This window comes from Phaenicophaeus curvirostris, chromosome 1, assembly GCF_032191515.1.
Source record: "Phaenicophaeus curvirostris isolate KB17595 chromosome 1, BPBGC_Pcur_1.0, whole genome shotgun sequence".
Lineage (NCBI taxonomy): Eukaryota > Metazoa > Chordata > Aves > Cuculiformes > Cuculidae > Phaenicophaeus > Phaenicophaeus curvirostris.
In genome coordinates, this window is record NC_091392.1 from 54,093,371 (window position 1) to 54,117,767 (window position 24,397).

A 24,397-nucleotide genomic window follows, 5' to 3' on the forward strand; every position below is an offset into this window, starting at 1 on the left:
TGGTAATGGTCTTGTACCAAATTTATCTTCTTAATTAATTTGACCAACTGTTTAGTTAAGGTGTATTTAACTAATGCTTTAAGTATTTAATGTTGAAGAAATTGCTATTCTTAGCATGTAGTTAAATTTTTTAGATCCTTAAGCAAACGTATGCATTATTTTAAATATTTTTAGGAATTGCTGCCGTATTTGTGGAACTAGCAGGAGTAGAAGTAATGTTGTTTAATGGGCAATTAAATGTACAGCTAATGCATAGTGAGTTGTGTAATTAAGGTGCATGAATTTGCCTTCTAATTTAGCCATTCATATTTTCTCTAACAGCAGTCAAGTTTTACTAGCAGAGGAGGAGTTAGGATCTTTTTTATTCTTGTGAGATAAATTCTGTATGTTCTTAAAAATCTAAAAAGATCTAGAGGAAATGGTTGTATACATAAAGATTATTTTCACAATTGAACCTTATAAAAGCCTCACTTTTCAAGAACGATAAACAGGAAGGAAAATTCTGTTATTCAAATTGTGATGTTAGGACCTGATTTTTCCAGACTCCCTAGAGAATCAATCATATTTCTACTTGTTTTCTTGGATTGCTGACCTAGAATTGACTTTGTGCACTGAAAATGGAGCTCTGTGTCCATCTATGCAATCCAAGGAAAAGGTTTTTGTGATTCAAAAAGTACCTGCTACCTAATACAATAGATAAACACTGTCTAAATACTGCCAGCCTTCTAAATCTGAAACAGTTAGTTCATATTTGCTCTTACTCGTCCTCGTCATTCAGATGGTTTAACACAAAGAATTAATGAGAGCTAGACTTTGTAAATTACTCTTGCTTCAGTCTAGCACTGTCCCTTATGTTGATAAAAATATCTATATTTAAGTTTGTTTTCCTACATTCTCTCTAGACATTGCAGTTTATTGGTTTGAATCTAAGTTTTGGGTTTGTTGCTGTAGTTTAATCTAAATTTTAAAATAACTGTTATTTTTATATTAGCTTTCATATTTTCCAGATAAAATCAGACTATTAAGGCTGTTACAGGATTTATAACAAAATTGCCTCAAATCCTCTACAATTCTCAGCTTCGTATGCCTCTAACCACGCAGAAAATTAATAGTGAAATATATGCTGTAGTGCCTATTTCAAACAGACTGAAACCTTTTCTAAAAAACAGTCAGAGTAAAATAAACAATCTAGTTTTATGAGTACATTCTAAATGCTGCCAAAAGAAGAAATATGTAATTAAGGTTTATAAATACTGTGAATTATTTTCAATCAGAGTAATTACTGTTCACTGTAAGATTATGGAAACATGTAAGGATACTGGAAGATACACGGTAGTTTAGAAAATAGTACAGGGAATATATGTTTTAAAAAGCATTCATACAGTCTGAAACATGTGAAAACGTTTTTATCTTTTTTTCAGAATTGTCTCTTCCATTGATTCTGCACAGGGACAATGCCGGTATTTTAATCAGTTGATGAAACTTAGTATTAAACATCGCTATGCACATGAGTACAGTGAACTAAACATTACTGACAGAAATGGACCAGAAGCACTGCAAAATCATTTAAAACCAACATCCACTGCCTGCCCACAGGAAAATAACCTCTTTATCATGGGTGCGACAGAAAATAAACAGGTCTTGTTGGATCCTTCCGAAAGATGGATTACTACTGGCCATATTCAGGCCACAGTCGTTAACTCCTCCATACCTGTGCACCATAAGGAAAACAAAGAAGATCAGAGGGTGAAGCAGAAGAGCACTGAATCTTGTATTAATTACAGTGGGGAGAGCAAAGGCAACAATAACATTTCAGCCCAACTCACATTGCAACAGTCAGTGATAGCGGCAAGTAGTATGAGAAGAGATCTTCAGTATTTTGTGAATGATAAAGAAAGGTAAGACGGATGTCAGTTTGATTTCAAATACATTGTATGGAGAGGCAATAGGAGTGAGGATTTCTTGTTTAAAACAGAGGCACAGGACTTGTAAGAAAACAATAATTTTAAGCTTGTTAGACAATGAAGAGTTATTTCAAGGTAGCACACGCTAGTCTATATTAACAGTACTTTGTGGTATTCTGTCAGTTGATATGTTAGAATATCATGTGAAATGTATGTGAAATAATTTAGAACCACGATATAGTACGAGAATTTGAAAACTTTCTCTTGGTCTCCTACCTTTTCCTTTTTTTTCAATAAATTTACTAATTCAATGACACATAACAATGTTAGGGAGGAAAATGCTGGATGGTTTGTCGGAATTTTGAGGCAGTTTAAACTACAAACTAGTGAAAGCCTTTTTCACTTTATTATTCGTTAGACATTCAAGAGTCATTTTTATAGAGTTTATGTTAATATTGTTTAGAAGGCAAAAAGGATAAGTTGCTTAAATCCACCAGCCAACTCCCTTAACCTTAGGCCAGTCTCCTGCTGTTATGATGACTGAATTGCTAACGGCCCGTCCTGCCCTTGGTATTCCTCAAACATGCCTTAACCTGCTTCTTAAAAGTGGAGGCTGGGGTGAGGGACCAGTTCAACTTGTTCTGTGCCCCTAAGTATTCTCCCACATGAAACAGACTGGTTTATTACCTCTTCTGAATGTATTTGCTGCTAGTCTTGGGAACACTATGAAGAGCAAGCATGGAAGGTGGGCTTCTTCATACTGTTTTGAGTTATTGTAAATAGGCAGTAGTGCTTAGTAGATACTTACACTAATAATTTGTCACAAAATTTATTGTTCAGGAAGATTATAGAATTCATCATTGTCTTCAGGAAGTTGAAATTAAGCGTATAGTAGTCTATAGATGAATGCTTCAGAAAAATCTTTTGGAAATAGTTCATTTTGAGTTTTTAGTTAATGTTTTCAACGCATTCTGTAAGTCTATTGGACATTTCTTTTCAATGCAAAATGCAAACCATTAGAGGACTGTGGGGGGTTTATTTGTTAGTTTTTCTAACTCAGCTACTGTTTTTATAGGTGCAAAGCTTATAAACAAACTGTACTTGGGGGCTGGTAAACTTAATAAACAAGTTTTAGGAAAAACCTCTGAACTGTGCATTTTTTGCCGAAAAATATTCCTCTATTGAAATAGATGCACTCCAGAAGGAAAGAAAATATGTAAAGATTGGGGGAAGTTTAGATGTCTTTTGTTAGAGCTACTGTCCAATTGAAATGAGAATTTTGTGGAGAGAAGGACTCGAAGATAGTGAAGTCATAATGCAGAGCTGCCTTTAAGCTCTTTCTCCATCAGTATAAATTAAGATGAATTCAGAAAGCTTAGTCACAGAACAAATCTAAATAGTCTGTAATCAGTGCTTGTTAAACAATGAGCAAATTAGAAAACATACACATATAACCGGTTGTCAGTAGTGTTAGATTAAAGGGTAAAAGTAAGCAAAAGATGAAATTGCACTTTCTCAGTTTTTCCTTTCTGCTCCATTGGAGATACTTGTCTCATGCACTTTTCAGGATTTAGCTCCCCTTATTTTTTTTTTAATAAAGACCGTGGAAATAAGTGAACCCCTCCAATACTTCATTCTGTCATTGTTAAACCACTTCTCCACCTAATCCTTCCTTTGAGGTGACTTTTCCTCTCCAGTGTACATACAGGCAACAGAGTCCTGCGGAGATTAGTCCTGTTACATAACTGGATTTCCAAAGTTATGTGATGTGAATGTCCTCCAGGGTTTCTGAACATATATGGCCCATCTAGATTGTAATTTCTTTACAGTTTAATGGCAAAGCTTTCCGTTTGTCTCAATGCTTAGGGCTGTGTTTTATAGGTATACTTTGGCAGCTATGATAGTCCAATTGTGCTGGTGAAACTATGTCATTCATGAAGTTCTTTATTTCTCACTGAGGCTACATAGGGCAGCATCAAGGATCCAGTCCCTCTGGCGGCGGTATTGTGCTAGGAGGAAAGTGGACTGCACCAAGACAGAGAATAATCACTTTGCAGAAGCTTTAAGACAGAAGCATCAAGCTGCCACACTAATCCAGGTTGGCCTATGGTATTCTCTTTGCTTACTTTGCAAACTTAATAAGAGAAGAATCTTACTAGTTTTGCATACTTGTCCTATTCTCTCTATTTTTGTGGATGATTTTATTAATAGTTTCATACCTTAAAACTTTCTGGTTTGTTTAATCAGCATAAACTTCATGTATCTGAAAGAAAGCCTTCTTTACAAAAAGTTCTATAAAAGCATAAATACGTTTTCCTTTTTTTCCACCGAGTATTTCTCTGAATTAGTTTTGCTTCATTCAATTCTGATATTATGTTTAAGGCATATAGTGGCCGTGTTCTTAGTGGGGGATGTTTATGCTGTTAAACTGACAGATGCTGCTTAACTGGTAAATCATATGTGGTACCTGTACAACCTATCCATTTCTTACTTTCTCTCCCCATCTCCCCAAACCAGGATTGCCTCATCCATACTGCTGTTGGGAACAGACCATGGCATAGATTGTCACATGATAGACATTGAGCGAACAGTCCAACAGAATGGATTACTAAGTGCAAAAATTTAAGTCCATTCCTTCACTGTATTTAGTTTGATAGCCAGATACAGTATTTACCTGCCAAGTTGCCAGGGTTCATGGGTTTCTGTACATTTTTAAGCAAATGGACCCTGTATTGATTTTAGATTTCAAGTTAGCTTAAAAAGGTTTGATATTACAAATCTTCTGTAAAAATGTCAGTAGTGCCAAAGTGATTTAGGAGCGTAAGTACCATCTTCAGACTGAAAATCCAAGTAATTCTTTACTATCTAGTCAACAAATGGGCAGTAGCAAAATGTTTAGTAAATGTGCATACTGAGAAACAGTACAAGCACAGAATCATATTAAGGCAGTTAGTTACTGAGTAGGGTGTGTAGCTATTATATTAACAATTTATCTCCATAAACTTATTTTAATCCACTTATGTATTTGGCCTCTATTATGCATTAAAGTTATAAGTTTCACAAATGTATATAATGATTAAAATGTGCTTCTTTTTGTTTGTTTCAGACCTGATAATTTCCAAAGTTAGTGTGAAAATAGAAGTTTTATACTATATATCTTCTGTGCATTTAATGGATTTTTAGATCACTCTTATATCCATCCTTATTTTCACTCTCTTGTAAATAAAAATGTAGTCCATTTAGTCTCTTTTGACTTTACTCTGTACTTCTTTTTATCTTTTTACCCATCTCTGAACCTTTACCTCTTTGTATTGCAATCTTTTTAAAAGAATTTACTAGAACTGAATTTCTTAAGTAGTTATATCACAATTTGTATGGTAAGACAGTTTTGTCTTGTTTCTTAAAATCTACTAAAATGTAAATTTTCTTTTTGATCTTAAGTAAGTACTGACCTGTTGCTTTCACAAATCTGTGTTAACAGCTGCTTTACAGTTTACCCTTCTGCTTATACCATTAGGATTGCTTTTCTCCTTTGCATTTTTAAAAACTAATTAAATTGTTCAATGTTGAAGTAGTTTTCATTTGATCACTCAGTAATATCAGAATATTTTATCTGGACAGTTATGAAGAGCTGTAGGAGAACAACAACAATGAAATGATATGAAAACAATTCTAATACTTTTAGTCATTTTTATAATAATAAGGAGATGTATGTGTAAAAGCAGCAACATTTTCAATAATTTATGCAGTTAGACAATCATTTTCTAAAACTTCATGTTAAACATTAAGGCAGAATATGACATTTAGCCTTCCTACTTTAGTGCCTTCATTGTAATGCCATTAAATGTAGACAACATTACATCTTTCAGGACAGTGGAAATTTTTGGCATGGTGGTTTTTAAATGCTTAGGCCATCTTGAACTCTAACTATCCCAAAAACCAATTTTAGGAAAAATTGCTGTCCTTAATTTAGTTTTCTTAATTCCATCTATATAATTTTGATCTCTGAAGTGTTTTACTGGATCTGATTCTGCAGCTTGGCATGTGTTCCTGGCACTCTTCTTTTTCTAGCACTTAATTCCTAATGTGCTTCTTTTCTTAGATATGATTATGACTGCTGGTAATATTTTTTTTAAATAAAGATCTTAGACAGTTAAGAAAGAGTAACTGACCTAGGTCAATTGCATGAGATGTCTCCAAGAATTGCTACTTGTAAACTGTAAGACTATTAGTGCAAGTGTATTTTTATTCTCAGTAATTTGAAAGTTGACACTCAGCTTTTTCTTATGTAGCCTTTCGTTTCAGTTTATAATAGTCCCTAAAGGAATTGTCAAATAATTAATTAGTTGACCCAGGTTTGTAGTTGAGGGAGTTTCAAGATTCCTTTCTGCTTACTTGTGGCGAGCCTCTTGAGTACTCTAAGCTTTAGACATGTGCTGGCATTTAATTTGTCTTGTAGTTTTAAATGTCACATAAAGTTCAAAAACCAGATCATTGAGCTATTAAACCAAGGCCCAAGATGTTTTATCTTCCTAATGGGATAACATAGAGAATCTGTATTTGGGTTTGATCTATGGCTTTGTATAACATACTTGAAATTTTTTGTTTAGGCATTTTGGAAGGGTTTTCTTTTGCGAAAGAAACTGGCCAGTGCTCTTGCAGCTGTTAAAAGTAATGAAGTGGAAGATGACTATGAAGAAGTAAATGTGGATGATTTCGTGTTTTCTGAAGTAAGCACAGTTATTAGCATAAAAATGTCATGTGAAAAATAAATATTTTTCTTCTTAAGCAACTGTTTAGGTGTTGCAAATAAAAGAAATTGAAAGGAGTACCAGGTTAGAATTAACATGTTTGATGTCCAGAAATAAAGAAGCATTTGGTATATATAGTCCATTTAAATGTATTAGTCATGGATTAATTGCTTCCTGCTCTTGGAGATACACTATTAATGTCACACCCACTGTAGAAGCCCATATATTTCTAAAGTTAAAGAACAATCAAATGAGAAAACAGAAACAGCTACTTTTGTTCTAAAATGCTTAGCTTTTTATTGTTTTAGTAACAGATTATAATGTCAACAATATTTGAGTGTGTATTGTTCATTTTCTTGATAGAATGAGAACAATAATATAGTTAAAAATATAGAAAATATAGTTGAGATTAGTGTTGCAGTATTCCAGTAAAAAGAACACACCCCCAAAACCAGAGGTAAAGCAGATTTATTAGCTCTTCTTTTGTCTTACAGGTAAAAGTGCTTGAAAGATCACAAGTCTGAATATAGTAGTAAATTACAAAGACAAGTATAGTTAAGTGAGAGAAAGAACATACTTAAAAGTTCTATGCCGCACAAAATCCAGAAATTATTAATAGTAATTTTTACAAGTTATATAGAGTTAATAATGTCCTTTCATTTTCAAAGGATGGAAATTGGCTCAGAAGTTTCCATTCTAAGAAATAAAAGCAGGCATCAAAGGAATTTGAGGAATAACATCACATTCAAAACTGAGTTTAGCAATAATTAAGTGAAAAATAAAAATGTCTACAGGATCAATACTGTCATTAATTAAGCAAGGAAAAGAATCTTTTAACTAATTTTATCTTTTATAACCTCAAGAGACACATTCTATATGGGAAGTTCTAGACTGAGTGTGCATAGCAAGGCAGCTGTTGATGACCTATATGTTTTTCTGGAGCACTGGTTTCTCTAATTGTTCATATTCATTGGTTTTTTGGTTTGTTTTTTTTTATAATGGTTTCAGGTAAAGCAAAGAAAACTGATAGCAATGTGGCCATTTGAGACCTAAAAGTATATGACAGGGTTTTTTTTTTCATGAACCCTTATCTCTGAACGTGCTTATTCAGCTGCTGCATCTTTGCAAGAGCCACTTGTCAATATTCCACTGTAATGTTGCAAAGGAGACTGATGTGACAGTCATCAAAGGAGACTGCTACTGACAGATACTATTTATGATCACGTTTGTATGGCTTATAGAGAGTTATGAAACCAAATATGCTGTTAGTTGGAGGAGTGCAGTTTACGGTTGGTCAGTATTTAGTCACCTGAGTATCAGCCTTATTTTGCCCTTTCCCTCCCCTTAGAAAATAGTTGGGCTTTGTATGAAATTATTACCAATGGCTTGATGGCTTGGAAAAATTTTATTTTTTCTTTCCCTTTCAGCAGCTATTTTAAGATACATTTTCAGGATTACTGTCTTATTGTAAGAGCATGCAAAATGTTTGAGGCAGGATTCCCAGGAATCATTTGGTAGACAGGAAATGTGTGTCTGTAAACATAGAGATCTGGCTTAAATTTTAGGATTTTTTTCATTTTAATTTGAAATATATATACAGAAAAAGAACAGTCTCATTAGTTGATGTTCTCTGATCCCTGGCTTCTTTCTGAAGTAATAAAAAGCAGAAAGTTGAAGGATTTGTTTCTTCACAGAGGAAGGAAGTATCTGTTCATATATTGAAGAAGGAAAATATCCTGTTTTGAATTATTCAGCCAGTAGAACAGTCTGATGTACTGCAAGTCAATTGAGCCATTTTTGTTTCACTCTGTTCGGCCCAAATAATCCTGTGATTTTATTTTTTTATTTAATTGCTAAACTGAAAAGTACCTGGACAGTTTTTTTCTATCTGTCTGTCAGCCAGACAATTGCATTTGGACGGGTGCTTCTGAGGCCAGGGAGAAAAGGAAGGAGTGGGGAAGGCAGGGAAAAAAGCTAACTTATTTCAGAGAGGCTTGCACATTATCACCCTCTGGTGTTGTCACACATTTCTTCCTTATTTTTTTTTTTCTCTCCACAGCATTATTGAGTTTATTAGGAAAGAAGTAAAACATGGTTTTAGGGAGTAATTCCCAGAGAAAGTGTTTAGGTTCAGATCATAACAGGAAAGCCATGACCTGAAATTGTAATTGGCACAGCAGAGCAGGCTCAAAGGCTGAACCAGTTAAAAAGTTACTTAAACCCTTAGCTTCTTGTGATGAAAATATAAGAACATCTATCTTCTACTGAGCAATATGTGCAATAAATTTACAATATATATGCCCATGAAGGATATACTTTGTTCAGTGAGTGAGCATTTCAGTATTCAAAATTGATGGCTGTAACTAGAATTATACCCAGCAATATTTGTAATATTTTTCCCATCTTTTTTTTTTTCTTTCTTTTTCAAGCATGTATCTTGTCTGTGCTAAAGAATTTCACTGTGAGGCTTAACTAAAATGGGGCTACTGGAACTGGAGTGTGAAATAATATCTGATACAGCCAGATCATGTTATTAACTGTGTGTTATACCAAGGAATACTTACTGCAAGCTTATATTAGTGTCCTATAAACTTTCTGTGATTATTTTCTTACACTCTGTTCTGTCAAGCCCAGACTAGCCATCTTCAGTATTAGGTTGCCTGGTTCCTGGTCTTTAGCTTTTCCATTCTCTGCATCTGGGCAATATTAAATCAGATGGACTTTCTACTTCTGCAGAAACAAGTAGCAGAAGCTTGGAACAGTCTATACTCCCTATTCCCTCCTTTCTGACCTCAGAGTTTTATAGCAAAGTGCTGAAGTGGAGCCAAATAATGACACGTGATATCAATGGCTATCTGTTGGCTTCAAACAAGTATGTTAGGAGGAGTACATATTGCTGGGCAAAGAGATCCCATATGCTAGGGTGTGAAAGAAGAGGAAGTTGTCTGGACATCATTTTGTATTGAACATATCACTGCTGGATAAGGTGAGTGAAATGAGAGGGAAGGACAGAAAAACCTTTCCTTATTACAAACCAATGTAAATGTTGTCAAAAAGTTTTTGGAATGGTCTGCTATTTGGTGGTGTAGTCATTGGGGTTTTTTTTTATACCAATGTTATGCAGATTTCAGTCATAAGCATTTTATTCAGTATTATTTAGCATTCTGCAAAAACACTAGTGTGCAAGCACCTATTTAAACCATTTGCAAGTGTCAGAATGCAGTAAATCATTAGGCACTAGTCATCATTAAATTACTGTTTAATATCTTCTTTATAAATTAAGTGTACCCAATGCTTTGTGGAAGGTGAGGCTGTGAAACAGCAGGGGGAAATCTAGTCTTTGCCAAAGACCTTCTTTTTACTTCATTTATGCATATTGAACAGTGATATATATTTAATTCAAGTTTGGCATGGATCACATGAAAATGGATTGCATTTTACCGAGCTCTAGGAAGGGCCTTTATTTTGCTCATAATAGTGTGAATAGTAAACATTTCACCTGAACAATTACTGGTGTCTTCTTGTATTCGTATCAGCTCCTGTATGTTGCCAAAAGACATTCAGAGGCAATTGATGGCAGTAATGTTTTGTGTCTGTTGTATTGTGCAGTGTCAAACAGGCTATCACATGAGATGAAAGATCTGGCCAACACATGTCTCAGAAAGTATGAGCCTGGTATTTAGTGATATTTTCCTGTCTTTCATGTGGACTTCGGAGAATTCCAGCCTATATGCTATCAGCATTGTTGTTTTCTTGATTAGAATATGATGTGAGTCAAATGCAAAATGGCTGAACTTGCCATAAAGCTGAACCAATTGAATATGATCAGTTTTAAGACACTTCTTTACTCAGATCAGTGGTTCAGTGATGGAAGTCTATTGCTGGTTCCTTTATCAGAGGGAATAAAACTTTTGCCCTGAGACAAAGTCACAAAGTGTTGTTCTGCTTCTGAGCTTGATTATGTAGAATTTTAAAATCCCAGTCTTTGTGACACCTTTTGAAATTATTGACCGGGAGTTTCCTTCAAATTTTTTTACATATCCACACTGAGACACATAGCTGTTCCTATATATGTTTTTTCTTCTTGAAGGGGAGGGAGGAGGAAAAATAAAACTACATAATATTTCCTGATTCTTGAAAAGTAAACAGCAATTAGAACGACAATTTCTTTACATCTCCCATCTTTGGTATTCTTATTATGCGTCCAAACTAGACACATACGATGTGTTTTGTTTTCTTTACACATAGTGCTTTGTGATGTGCTTTATCTCAAACTGTGAGCTTGTGATACTGGGCTTGTGACAGTGATTGCTGTTTTCTCCCTAGTGCCAGGAAATAAATGTAGCCTATATGCATTATAAGATCCTCATAACATTTCTTGTATCCTGACACTCTTACATATGTCTAGCTCTTGTGATTACTTATAAATGCCAGATCAGAATCCAGTCTTTCTTTATTGTGTACTGCAAAATATGATCCTTTTTTTCATCATATTTCTTACTAAGTGTTGTAGAAATAGAAAAAAGTTTGTCATAAATATTTCATTAGATATATCCTCTTTGAAATAAGAGGGAAAAAACTTGTAGGTAACATATTGGAAGATTAATCTTTTCATTGAGTGTGTATCTGCAATCTCTTGATGTTTGCTTCTTCAGCTATGTTAATGAATCACATGCCATTGTCAGTCTGTGGCATCATGAGATACATAAGGCCTGTTTTCTACCTCTTTCAGCAATGACGCTTATCTAAGATGCTGAAATCTTGTTATCTAGTTATCTGATAGATATCCTGGCCTTGGAAGTAGGTTGTTTCCATCAGTATCTGATAAAACGCACACAAACACAGCTATTAGGAGTTGAAGCTGTTGTTGAGCTTCACAGCTCATGCAGAATGTGCTGATTACTTTCTGGCCTTCTGCCGTGAGATCTAGTCCTTAATGCCACCTGAAATGCTATTATTTTTTAAACAGAAGCTGTCTTCATGGCTTGTCTTTATCTAATTCTTGATTAAATACCCAGATTCAAGCAAGTACTTCCAAAGGAAAGCCCACTAATGATGCATAATGCTAAAGACATCATTTAGAACTTGTATTTGGCGAAATGGTATAGTATTTTCCTAAATTATTTTTAGCTTATGTGGCATCTCAGAGTATAGTGATCTTATAAATTATACTTCCTATTCTTATTTCTCTAAAGACGAAGTCAGGCATCAGAATTGAATAAACGGGCCATGCAATGGATAAATGCGTAAGTTAAAACTGTCTTAGTTCTGTGGGGTTTTAGACTCATTACCGTCAACTCAAAGGAAAATTGTAATTAGCAAAATGCATCATTGTAAATGGAAGGAATAACAGAGCCATCAGTTCTTGGTGAGTACATTTGCATCTGGACTGCCTGAAAGTGAAACTAAGGATCCCTAATCATTGAATATAACTTCCCTAAGTTCTGTGATTTTTGTCTAATGTTACAACTGACGTTTTCATTTGAATATAGATTGTGTTTAAAGGATCTAATTAAATGTCTAATATTTACCATGTCCCTATACATTGTTTTCCATTGAAAATTTTTTTTAGTAATGTCTATTTACAAATTTCAGGAACTCTCAACTGATTTGTCTGTGCTCTGTGAGAAGATGCAATTGATGCAGCCAATGAGTAATTGAGTTAAATAGCAATAATTTTTGAGGAACAAAAGAGGACAGTGTTATGTCATCTTCCTTTCTCCTCCACGCTTAAATCCATACATGTCTTACTGCCTGGAGTTTGAAGTCCTTTTAGTTAGGACATAGCAGATAATATCCAACCGCAGCACGCTTTAACTCGCCTGAACACATACAATGCCCATGAAACAGACGGGATGTATCCAAGTTTGCATCAGCTGCCTGATCTCATTTTGAGGTCACTTTCTAACCTCCCTGAAAGTTCATGACAACTGAAGGAGATTACTGATGACTGGAAAAGGGCAGACATCACACCCATATTCAAGAAAGACAAGAAGAAAGAACCAAGAAACTAGAGGCCTACCCCCTTATGAGCAAATACTCTTGGAAGCCATTTCTAAACCCATGAAAGGAGGTGATTGGGAGCAGCCAGCATGGGTTTATGATGGGCTGGTCAGCTTCATTGCTTTCTAACATAAGGTAACTGGCACTATGAAAGGGGACAGGCAGTGCATATTGCATGCCTTTATTTTAACAAGGCTGTTTACAGTCCCCATGAGTCTTATTCTCTATACGTATTGAGGTATGGGCTGGACCAGTAGACAGAGTAGAGTGACAAACTGACTGAACTGCCAGGTTCAAACAGTTGTGTTCTGTTGTGCGAAATTCAGCTTGTGTACAGGAATTAATGAAGCCCATCATGCATGGGGGGGACCAAAATAGTTGATATTTTAACTAACAGTTTCTATGATGGAATAGCGTGGAATCTCAGCAAGTGTGCAGATGATACCAAATTGAGGGTAGCAGTCAGTATGCTGGAGGACCACAGTGTTCTAAGCGAAACCTGCAGAGGCTACATAAGCCTGCTGCCCAGAGCCTCATGGTGTTCAACAAGAGCAAGTACAAAGTCGGATATATAGGCTAGAGTCACCCCATGCAACACTGTTGGTTAGGAGCTGACATTCTATGAAGCGGGACCACAGAAAAGGATCTAGGATCCTAATGGACTTCACCATGGAATTCTTTAGTTTTTTAATATCAGAAACAGAGGAAGGTGGGGGGGGGGCAGAAAAGAAGTACCCTATTATTCTTAGTTTAGCTAAAAATTATTTATCTTTGTCTAGTTTGTCCTTGAACTGAGTGGGCTAATGAATCCTAAATGCTAAATTCTGGTTCTTGGTCTAATCATTTTTTTTATAATGGAAAATACTTTAAAAAATTATTTTGATGTGGAAGTGGCAGTAGCTATTGATCATTTCACAAATCTGAGTTTACAACAGGAAGACATCCCAAGGAATCAGCTCCTGAATCTTTTTAATTTCCCATACTGTGGTGTTGAGACTACAGTTATGAATCAACAAATTTCAACTTGCAGATTCATTAGTGCATAGTTTATTTCAAATAGAAGTGTTAGTGTTAGGGACAATGAAAGACAACAGTATAAGTGAAGCCAATAGATGATTAAGACATTGCTTCTTTAGAATTGAGCTTTTTTAGTCTAATTAGAGATTTGTTACCCTCAATTTCAGAAAATATATGCTTATAACCCAGTCCTTCTTTGCTCTTTATCTTGGAAATTATTTTTTGTTCTTATTTCTGAAACAGGCACTTTTAAACAAAAATGAAAAGTTGTCTTGAAATTGAATCAAATGTCTTGTGACATAAACTTTGAAACATTAAAGTTTAGATGAGTTTAAACTTGTGATTAATATACTTTCTATTACCCCGTGCTTCTGCCTGACTTCCCTTCCGTGGACAAAACTGCATGCTGAAGTGCAACTTTCTTTACTATTGTCTTTCTTCTATTCATTTGCCAAACTTAATAGAATGTTTTTGGTTGTCATCATTTAAAATTGTGTATTCTCTGAATGTACAGTATTTAAGGACTGAGGATGAGTATTCCCTTATCTGTTTCATTTAGTGGGTTTTTTTTTTAATTCATTGCCCTTGAAAGTTTTATTTGTTTTCACAGAGATAAAAAGGCTTGGGAAAAAAGGCTTATAGGGACTTACCAGCTCAAGTTTATGTAGTGTGGCAGCAAAGTCAGAGGGGGAAAGACCTGACGATTTTTGACATTTTAGTGGGGAGAGACTGCATATGGGGTCTTAGAGCCATTTCAGGGGCGGACTGAAGGTGCTAGGAGCCTGATGTTTATTGAAGTATGTGAGGGTATACATCTCAAAATAATTTTGAAGCACACTTTTCTAATGCTTACTTGAACCACATCTAACCTCTGAAGCTGAGGTTACTGTTTACCTGTATGTATTTTTTATTTCTGCATTTGAAAAAAGATGTAGGACCCAGAGCGTCCTTTGAACACTGTCAGGCTTAAGACAAAAATGCATTTCTAGAAAAGTTTGGGTCATACAGGTCATGAATGACTGACATGAACTACAGTAAGATTCAGACTTTTGAAGAGTTAATTATGTATGTACACATTCAGCCTTCTTTGTGAATGAAAACTTCTAGGGACCTTGAATTTTTCACTATTCGTTTACTTTTGTATATTCCAAAATAAATTATTTCCATAATTTCAGTCATGAATTTAGAGGAATCACAGTGGTACTTATGTGTTTTTTATATATGTATATACACACACACATATATATATAAATTTGAGAGGAAAGTTAGCTTTCTGAGCTTATTAAACAGTTTGTGAAAATGCCATTTGGAAAAGACGTTCTCCAATAACATTTTCTTGAATGTTTTTCTTAACAGGATGTTTGATTTTTCCAGTAATTTTCAATATATCCTTCTTATAAATGGACAACTACACAACTATGCTTTCCTCTAATTTTCCTACAAGAATGTGCTCTAGTAATTAACTAGCTTTTTTTAAGTCTTTTAAAATCCCTTGGGTCAATTAATCATTGTGATGTTTCTGGAAACCATATGATACTCACTACTTTTTTTTGGCTTGAAACACTATTTGGTTTTAGCAGTCATAAGAATGCAGCCATGCCCAGCTTTCCTTCTAATTCTCTTGTTTTATCTAAAGACAGGGTTGAAAAAGAAGCATTGCCAAAGGTTAAAATAACCTTTATTAGAATGGTAACCTATCTATCTTCATCGCATAAAATGCATGAAAAAGCATGAAAGACAAATGCAGAGAAAAAAGGCTATTCTTCCTACTGTTCACAGTTCAGAGATCTGTTTTCTATAAAACATACACCCACTAAACTAATTAAAAAGAAAAAGTCTTTATAAAATGGGTCAAATCAACACAGTGACTTGTAATTTTGAAATGGCAGGACTTTGACTTTCTGGAGTATTAGGAATGGAATAGTAATGCAACTAATAGATGATTCTGTTAAAATTGTTCATATTTGATCCTACCCTAGATTTGGATTTTTTTTTAGAAAGTTTGGGTCTGAATTGATACTCAAGTTCCTAACATTGAACTAAACTTTGTGCATACTTGAGCAATTATTTAACCTACAGGATGTTTACCACTAGAAAGAGTAGTTCTTCATGTGGTATGTGTTGCCCAAAAAGAAATTTTGTCAGCTTGTTTCAAATAGTCTTAGAAAGCCATTGAATGGCCTGCGTTGGATTCATGTACTGTCTTTCACTTGACTTTTTGTTTTAACTTTTTGCTTTCTTTCTTGTAGTGAACTAAACTTCAACTTGACTATTCAAATATACTCACTAAAAAACTAGGAAAGTAGAAATCAAGGACTTCACCACCCTAAAGAACTTTATTTAAATTTGTATTCTGTGGAGAAAACCAGTAGAAAGGTTCATCCTATTTTATTTATTTATTTGCTGTTATTACATACTACTCTTATTAAAAGCTAATTTGAATATAGAGAGATACTTTATAAAATCTGACTGAAAAGGGGCCATTCTCACTGAGAATGACACTAACGACCTGTCTTACTAAGGAGAGCAGAAATCCAGAAAAACAAGTTAGGCAAAACCAGGCAGGTGAACTGGAGGATGAGTCTTTCTTAAAAGAAAGGAATTCCATATGCTGTTTCTGCTTGCTTATATTCTGTTGTGTAATTTTCTTTTTTTTTTTCTTAAGATACCATATAAATAAAGGCACTGCATAAATATCAATAAAAACTTTTTTTTTGGCTATAACATTGCTGTCCTGCAAACAGTGAGTGAGTCAATAATGAAATTAAAGAAGAAAGGAGAGAGATATAACGATTTAGTTCTCTCTAATTTTCAAAAATAGTTTCACAATTTTGTCAGATGATGATTTATCTTGTGATTCTGAGGTTCACTATGTTTGGAAAACTGAGGTAGCTTCAGCTCCTATGGCAGTCAACATGTTGACCTTTTGGAGTTAAACTACAGTGCACTCAGTTACATGCTCTGAACTGTATAAATTATTTACATTCTATCTTGATCAACATAGAGATGACCTTGCAAACACATGGACTAGATGGTTGTATTTATCATAAGAAGTTAGATCACTGTTTTAAGTTGAGGAATCTTTTTCCTAGATGTTAGTAGAAAGTCCTTAAACCACCGGTTTCCAGGGTCTGAAATAATATACCAAGGGAAGAATTGTCCTCAACATGTCCAGCTTCCTTCATTCTTTCCCTAAGCGTCTGCTACTAAACTCTTCTGTTAGCAGAGTACTGATGTAGATAGATATTTGATCTGACCCAGAACAGAGCTGTCATATATCAAATACTGGCCTTTCTTTTCAGCCTGTATTGTCAATGCCTTCTTTCATGCTCTGCTTCTAACTGTAGTACAGTTTGGGGGATTAGTTTGGGATTTATTATACTCTTGTGATCCTCCTTAGTCTAAGAGAGATGAAAGCTTAAAACTGAGTGTAGGATAGACACCATGTCCTGTAAGTTATTTTTGCTACTGGGTTAAATATGACTCAAAACAGCCTAAAGTACATGTGTAGTCATTATAAAAGATTATGTGACTCCGGAACCTAATCCAAGGCGTAGTAAAGATGCCTAGAATTAAATTGTGTAACTAATGTTTGCACTAAGAATTAATCTCTGAGTTCATTGATGAGATATAAAATGAAAGGGGGGAAAAAAATCCCTATGGTGTTGCATTGTGAATCAGGATAAAAATTTATCCTAATTTTATCCTGATGGGTAAAATGAAATAGCTAATACTGTGGGTGTTTTATTATTAAAATTCAGAAAAACAGACAAACAAGGAAAACAAACCTCAAATATATTCAGACTTTCTTCTTCTTAACAATGATATCAGGAATAATTGTATTGTATTTAATAATGAATTTAGTAGTCTGTAGCCTTAGAACCATCTTGTTTGTGTCCTGAGCTAAATGAAAACTAACAGAAAGTTGGGGATAGGGAAGACAAGAAAGAAATCCTGAAAAGCTTAACAAATATTACAATAAAAATGTGTTCCAAGTAGTAAGTTAAAATTACTTTGTTTCTGTGATGTTTTAACAAAAGATTATAAAGTTCTATGTGTGTTTTGTGTGATGAAACTTTTTAAAAGTAATCAGTACAGTCTTTGATTTGAAACAAACACTGGAAATAAAGCATGAGGGATACAGAAGCATGAAATATATCTTCAGATGAACTAATACATGTTAAATCGACTGTATGTGATTTGCACATATGTGTAAAGCTATGTTATATTCCTCGCTATTTGGAAAATCAATTCCTTAATGTGGCTTTGGAAATAAACATAAATATAGTATGCTTATAACTGTTTTTGTAGACCATACAACCAAACTTTATAGTTTTATTTGCTTTGTGATTAATCTCAGATTCTTTTATTTTCTTTTACTGAACAATATTACTAGAAATTGATCTATTTTTTAGCCCTAAGTATTTCTATATCTGTCATAAGCTTTGCATTAGTTATAATTTAGCACTGTGTTTATGAGAAAGATATGGACAGAAGTTTCTTGAACTTAGTGCTGTCCAAATCTCTAGGGATAAACATAGTGGAAGAGCATATATTTGAAAATCAATTATGTGTTTATTTTTTTTGGCCAAAGCAGATGACAGTGTGGTATATTTTTATAATATGCTACACATTCATATGACTGCCAAATGCACTTAATGACAAATCAGTTATCTTTTTTTTTGCCTTACATATTTATACCTTTGAATCATGTTTTTATGTTTTCATTGGTATTTCTTTTCAACACTTACGGCACTGAAAGACAGTTTATGGGCTATGAAAGAAATAAAAACACCGTGGAGACTATTAAATTAATAAATGGCAAACACTGGGCTAAAAAAATATTTGTGAGAAAAGTTTCAACTTAAATATTGAAAGCAAAGAACTTTAATTGAGTTATGTTAAAATTATAAAGCAAAAAGATTCAGTCAGTGTACTGCTTAAGTGATTCTTGTTCCAAAAAATTGACTACAGCTTTGGAGAGTTAGATTTCCTGTTTCATGATTTTATTGATTTTGTCATGAACAATTCCATCAGAGAGATAAAAAAGGATGCAAGCCTGCCCTGAAATCTGACAGAAAAGCTTAGATCATATTCACTGTTAATGTAAGACATAGAAGTACCCAGGTAATGAATGGACACATGGTTATAACACCAAGTAAGTTGATAGACGTTTAAGTTCTCCAAGAGGTGAAAATCTGTCTCTCTTCCAGCTGCACTGATTCTTTTTCAAATAGACGAGGAGGAAATTTGCCATCTTCTCATACCTTTACATACCAGAAAGGTTGAAGATGCATCTTTTGCAGACGTTGAGTTTACCTGTGACTGGAATGCATGCTCACTCTCAGAAAATAAGTGAAAAACTCTCACCTGTAAAGACAGAAATATCATTTTCATGGTGCAATTGGAAAGTAAATTCAAGGAGGATGAGGAGGAATAGTATCACCGTCTGGTTTTGGTCAGATTTTCTCCCCCTTTGACCGTTATTTGTTTTGACCTTTTTGCTCATATACCCTAGGCAACTTCAAAACTTGAATGTTGTAGCTTTGCTTTGCTGAGATACAAACTTATTAGTTTCCTGTGTCTGAATTGTACCAATATCACAATTTTAAATGATTGACTTTGGATTATGATTTACTGCAGTCTGCTTCTGGAAGAGATTTTGACTGTGACTTTTTTTTTAAATGAAAATTATTTGAATCAAACACTCAGTGTTTATCAGCTAAGAGTAGTCACTGAGGAGAGAGAGGCTAGTGGGTTGTAGGTAAATGTAACAGGTAAAGACCATGATACATTTTATTTGTTGCATGCCTCTGCAGTTTATTTACATAGATTTCTTGATATATACAACCACATGAGAGAGGAGGTTTGATAAAAAGAATAATGTTGTGTATCTATCATGAATTGGACTAGTAAGAAAGTGAAGAGTGGTAAGGGGCATCGTCTGTTAATAATAAGAGCATAGAACTTATCTGGACTTATATTATTATATCTGGACTTTTATTTATAAGTATGAAAATCAAAACATACTTTAATCAAAGAATAGGGAATTCCAGAAAAATGGTATTAAAGGTGTAAGTATGCATCCCTTTTAAGACATGAAGATAAAGTCAAAATTTATTGAAAATTTATTTTAAAAAGCTAGATCAGAATGGAAGAAGAAGGATAATCTGGTTCATGATTACTTTAAAAAGAGTGCTCTTAGAGTCTCCCAATTGTATGCCCAATAACTGAAGTAACCTTTCTAGAACAGCTGGAATATAATCCTTTTGTCTCTCAGAATTTCAAAGTGCTTGGAAGACCTTGTTCATCAGTCTAAAGCCGTGCAAAATCCCATTTACAGAAAATACACAGTACAGTGTCCTAAGTTAGGATGAATTCTCAGGGTCAGAAATCAGTGCAATCTGAAATATTCTATGAATGGGAGAAAGTTAGTCCCATTTTATAAATCAGACATTTTCAAAAGAATGAACCTCAGGCTCTTTGCTGCTGAATTAAGAACAGCCTGAATGACTGAGCCCTATGTAAGTGAAGCCAAATTGGTCAGAGATATTTACTTCGTGTGTAGGAGTAATTTACTTATGCCACTTATCAGAATACATTCAAATAACGTAGTCAAATACTCAAGCACGCATAAGAAAAATAAGCTATATACAGGTTGAGTTTGAAACAAAATCTGAATTTTGTTATTATGAAAGAAAAATGGGTTCAGCCTTGAAGTGCTAGAGACACCAGTTAACACCTGTCACCCCTCTTCATTCCAAGCTGTTATTTTAGTTTGCAAATTGATTAATTGAAGGAACAAATGCATATAGCATTCATTTTTTAAATGTTTCTTTAACGAAAGCTATTCACCAATGCACTTCAACTCAAAAAAAAAAAAAGAAAGTTTGACAGAATCAGGCACCTACATCTGGATATAAAATACTCAGTCAAAAAAAGCAAACAAAGCTGTTCATGTTTTCTAGGCCTTTAAGTAACTGAGGTTTGTATTTTTTTCAGAGTTTGGCAGTCTTCTCTAATAACTTGGGTTTACTAACAACATTAGGGTAAAATTACAAGAATCTGGGGAGGGGAGACATCTTATTTAAAAACAAAAAAATCAAAAAACCAAAGCCCCTCAACCCGCAAATACTGTTAATCTGATTTGTGTAAAATAAAACAGTACAACCCAGCATCTCCAAGGGTGTGGTGAGTGCATTTGCTCTGCAGGTGGCAGTTCTGATATATGACTTGAAAACACTTGAAACAGTATGTAAGACAATTTAAAAGAGACTTTGCAGAAGTTATCAAAACTAAAGTGATTTTATCAGTGCACTATTTGACTTTCCTCATTCATGCAGGCTGCATTAGAGAAGGAATGGCTAACTGTAGATTCCACCCGTTTCCCTTCAAAAACACTCCTGCTCTCAAACCAGCTGCACTGGCCAAAGGTAACATGTCACAGAAACTTCTTGCTCTTCAGTCTTTATTCATTCTTTTAGGATACGCTACTCTGGGGTGATTAATACGACAATCTGTTGACTTGAAAAACACAGTTACTTTTAGAAGTCTCAGACTTCCTCCTCATCCCCAGATGCAATCATTCTTTTAGATTTTCTTTCATTTGCTTAGTTTTTTTCTTTATTTTGGATTTATTTCAACACTTCACAGTAGCCAAAAAAATGATGATGTGCTTCATCTGTACATTTGGCAATGGATTAAAAATTGCTAGTTGACACACAACTTTAAAAATACTAAGATCTGCATTATATGACAACAGCTGAGTGTTTTCAGAAAGCTAAAGGTCACAGAATTGCAATGTCTTCTAGTTATTTGATAAACTTTGAAGTTTTAGCTTTTTGTTTTGGTAGGCTTTTCTCTTCTTGTTACGAGTGCAGTATTACTAATGTTTTATTTCCTATAATTAAAAGTAAGTAGTCTTATAAATATATAATTCATTATATTTGGGGATGTTATGTGTAATTAAAGTTACATTTTGCCCTATTTAGTTAGTTGAAGGTATCGTCTGTAATAAGCACATCACAATTAAGAATCATTTCTGTTATAGTAATAGACTATGCAGATCCTGGTGTAGGTTTACCTGCATTTTTTAAACTCAAAGTGGCAGGAATCATCAACTGCACTTTTTTATTTTCTTTTACACTAGAAGTATTCTACACCTTCAAATTCCAGTGGACATTCAAGTAGTTTGCCATTGTCCCCACAAGAACATTGGCAGTGTGTTAACAGACCACGTTCATACTCAGACAAAAATATCCGCTTTCATGGCAGGTAAGTTAAATAATATATTTTTTCATTTTACTTAGTTCACTTTGATTTGACCAAAATCAGAAGGAGGAGAACTTGAGACTTTTTTTCTTATGTTTTTGCTTCTTTTCATAATTGTGATATTACTGAACTTTAAAAGTATTTACTTGCTAACCCCAAATTTATTAAATTCAGTTCTTCATTGACTACCAGATTTAAGAATATATGAATACATGTGTATTTTTGTTTATCTTGGTATCTTGGTTTGACTATAAATCATAAAATGAGTATTTTTTCACATATATCACAATATAGATGTTGAAACAGATTTGTAAGACTAGATAAAGATTAAAAGGGATTCCTTACACAGCTGCATTCTTTTGGAGAGAAAGGGCTGAAATACACTTCAAGTAATTGAAATGTAAACATTTCAAATTAATGGCAGACTTTTATTACTCTCCAAGATGAAGCCTGCCTCAAGTATTAAAATAATTATTTTGTATTATTTCCAAGCTTCAAAAGTGCCTTTTAAAATGGACAAACTTCTTGCAGAGTAACAAACACTGCAAGATAGTCACCGCAGATGCTTCATAATTTACCTACCTTCCCATACCGTTCTTATACTTTTTTTCAGGTCAGGGAGGGGAATGGTGTCACAGTTCTCTGACTGGAAGGAAAATAAGAAATTTTCATTCATGTCTGGAAAAGAAGAGAAAATTTCAGAAGAATGGTATGCTAAGCTATTTTGCTTTCATTGTGACTTCCAGGGATAAGTATAATTGGCTGTTATTGCCTGCTTTTTTTAAGTTCCACCTTTAAAAAAGATCTGTTTTCTACAAAAGTAGAAATTATTCTGATTACTTTTACCAGTGTCTGGGAGGCCAACTTAATAAGTTGTAATAATGTAATGTTAAGGTAAACATTGCAGCTATCTGTGTAATTCAGAAAGTTTCATACCATACATAAGAAGTATTATATACTTGTATTGTTTTGAAAAGTGCATTACAGAATAATATGCAGCTAGTGTAACCTAATATATATGAAACGTTGAGTTAGTTATTCTCTTCCCCTAGGGGTTTTCAGGATGTTTCTACTGCACAGCTAATGCTGAAGAGGGCCCATAAAATGAAGCCCAAAAAATATAGTGATAAAAATTCAGGTAAGTCAACAGTTAAAAAAAAATTATTTGATGTAATTTTGCTATTCTTAAATACCGAAATACTGTCTCTTTTTTGAAAGTTTGCTTGCACAACACTAAACACTAATTTGAATAAAGGCAGAGTTTGGTTTAGTAAAAACGATGCAGTTTAAATCTCTGTAAAGAAACCCATTTGTTCCAGTGATAAAACACTCAAATTTTAAAAAAACATAATACTAGATTTTGAGGTTGAGTATTTGACAGCTACATTAAATAGAAATTTTGTTTTTTCTGTTCACGTCTCTCTTTTTCTAGATGTGGAATTTATATTTCTGCATTTTGTTCTACTTATGTTTTTGCTCTTGGGGTGATCATAGGTTAGAGTTGCCGTATGCAAGAACTCTTTATGAAAATCACAGTTTCATACATATGAAATGAAATTAAATAGTATTTTTTAAATTATTCATTATGGAATAATGAATCGAAGTTCTTTGTTATTGTCTTCTGCTTCTTCTCAGATAATTCTTATGTCAATGAACCTTTCTTAGAATAATCAACTGCTTGTATGATAGGGTAATATCAATCTTAATGGAATATGTTAATAAAAATATTAATAAAATACTCTAGTATAAGAAACTTTCAGATATCTAACATTGTTCTTGACAATAGAACCTGACTCTATCTGGTCTTTGGAAAATGTATCTTTATTTACTTTTTTTAATTATATAGAAAACTACAATTATTTTTTTCTTCTTTTGTATAACTTTGCAAATCTCTTCTGAATTACATGTTGAAAACATTGAAATACATTTTGGTCTTGGCAGGGGAAAAATTCAGCCTACAGGTAAAGTTAAGAAAAGTGTTTCTCCAAATAGTTTTTTTTCTACTTTGAACAGCATGCCTATGGCTAAATATGACAAAAAGAGAAAAGAAAGAAAGAAAAATGGAGGTGGCAGAGAATGAGGCATGTAATCAATAAGCCATGCTTTATTGTTATGGAAAGGAAAAAAATAGATAAGAGGTTAAAGGTATTATATTTATTTCTTGATAGCTTCTCATGATGCACTACAGTTTACCTGAAATAGAAAAGTAGTAAATATCTGGTGTGCAGATGAGTTTTTTACATATGTTCCATTTGGTAGCCACTCTATCATTGTTTAATGAATAGAGCTTATTAAGTTATATCATCTTTTCTCCATATGCTCTCTGGTTTATGTTAGTAGTAATTAATCCAGTCCTAAATGTCTGATTGAGGATATCAAATTTGCTATCCTATTTTTACTGTGATTCTAATAGATTTTTGCAATTTGTTCTTATTCCCTTTGTTCAGGTTA

At 33.9% G+C, this 24,397-nt stretch overlaps 1 protein-coding gene across 3 annotated transcripts in view; it reads left to right on the forward strand.

Annotated features, from left to right (window-relative positions):
- Nucleotides 1–24,397, forward strand: part of LRRIQ1 (leucine rich repeats and IQ motif containing 1) — a 108,650-nt gene that overhangs the window by 34,185 nt on the left and 50,068 nt on the right. For 2 of the 3 annotated variants that reach the window (XM_069849815.1, XM_069849816.1), the window contains exons 15-21: nucleotides 1,422–1,898; nucleotides 3,864–4,002; nucleotides 6,515–6,634; nucleotides 21,019–21,108; nucleotides 21,825–21,949; nucleotides 22,560–22,655; nucleotides 22,999–23,084. In XM_069849815.1, the coding sequence (XP_069705916.1) occupies nucleotides 1,422–1,898; nucleotides 3,864–4,002; nucleotides 6,515–6,634; nucleotides 21,019–21,108; nucleotides 21,825–21,949; nucleotides 22,560–22,655; nucleotides 22,999–23,084 (1,133 nt within the window). The remainder of the gene's footprint in view (nucleotides 1–1,421; nucleotides 1,899–3,863; nucleotides 4,003–6,514; nucleotides 6,635–21,018; nucleotides 21,109–21,824; nucleotides 21,950–22,559; nucleotides 22,656–22,998; nucleotides 23,085–24,397) is intronic. The other variant, XM_069849817.1, reaches the window with a different exon arrangement.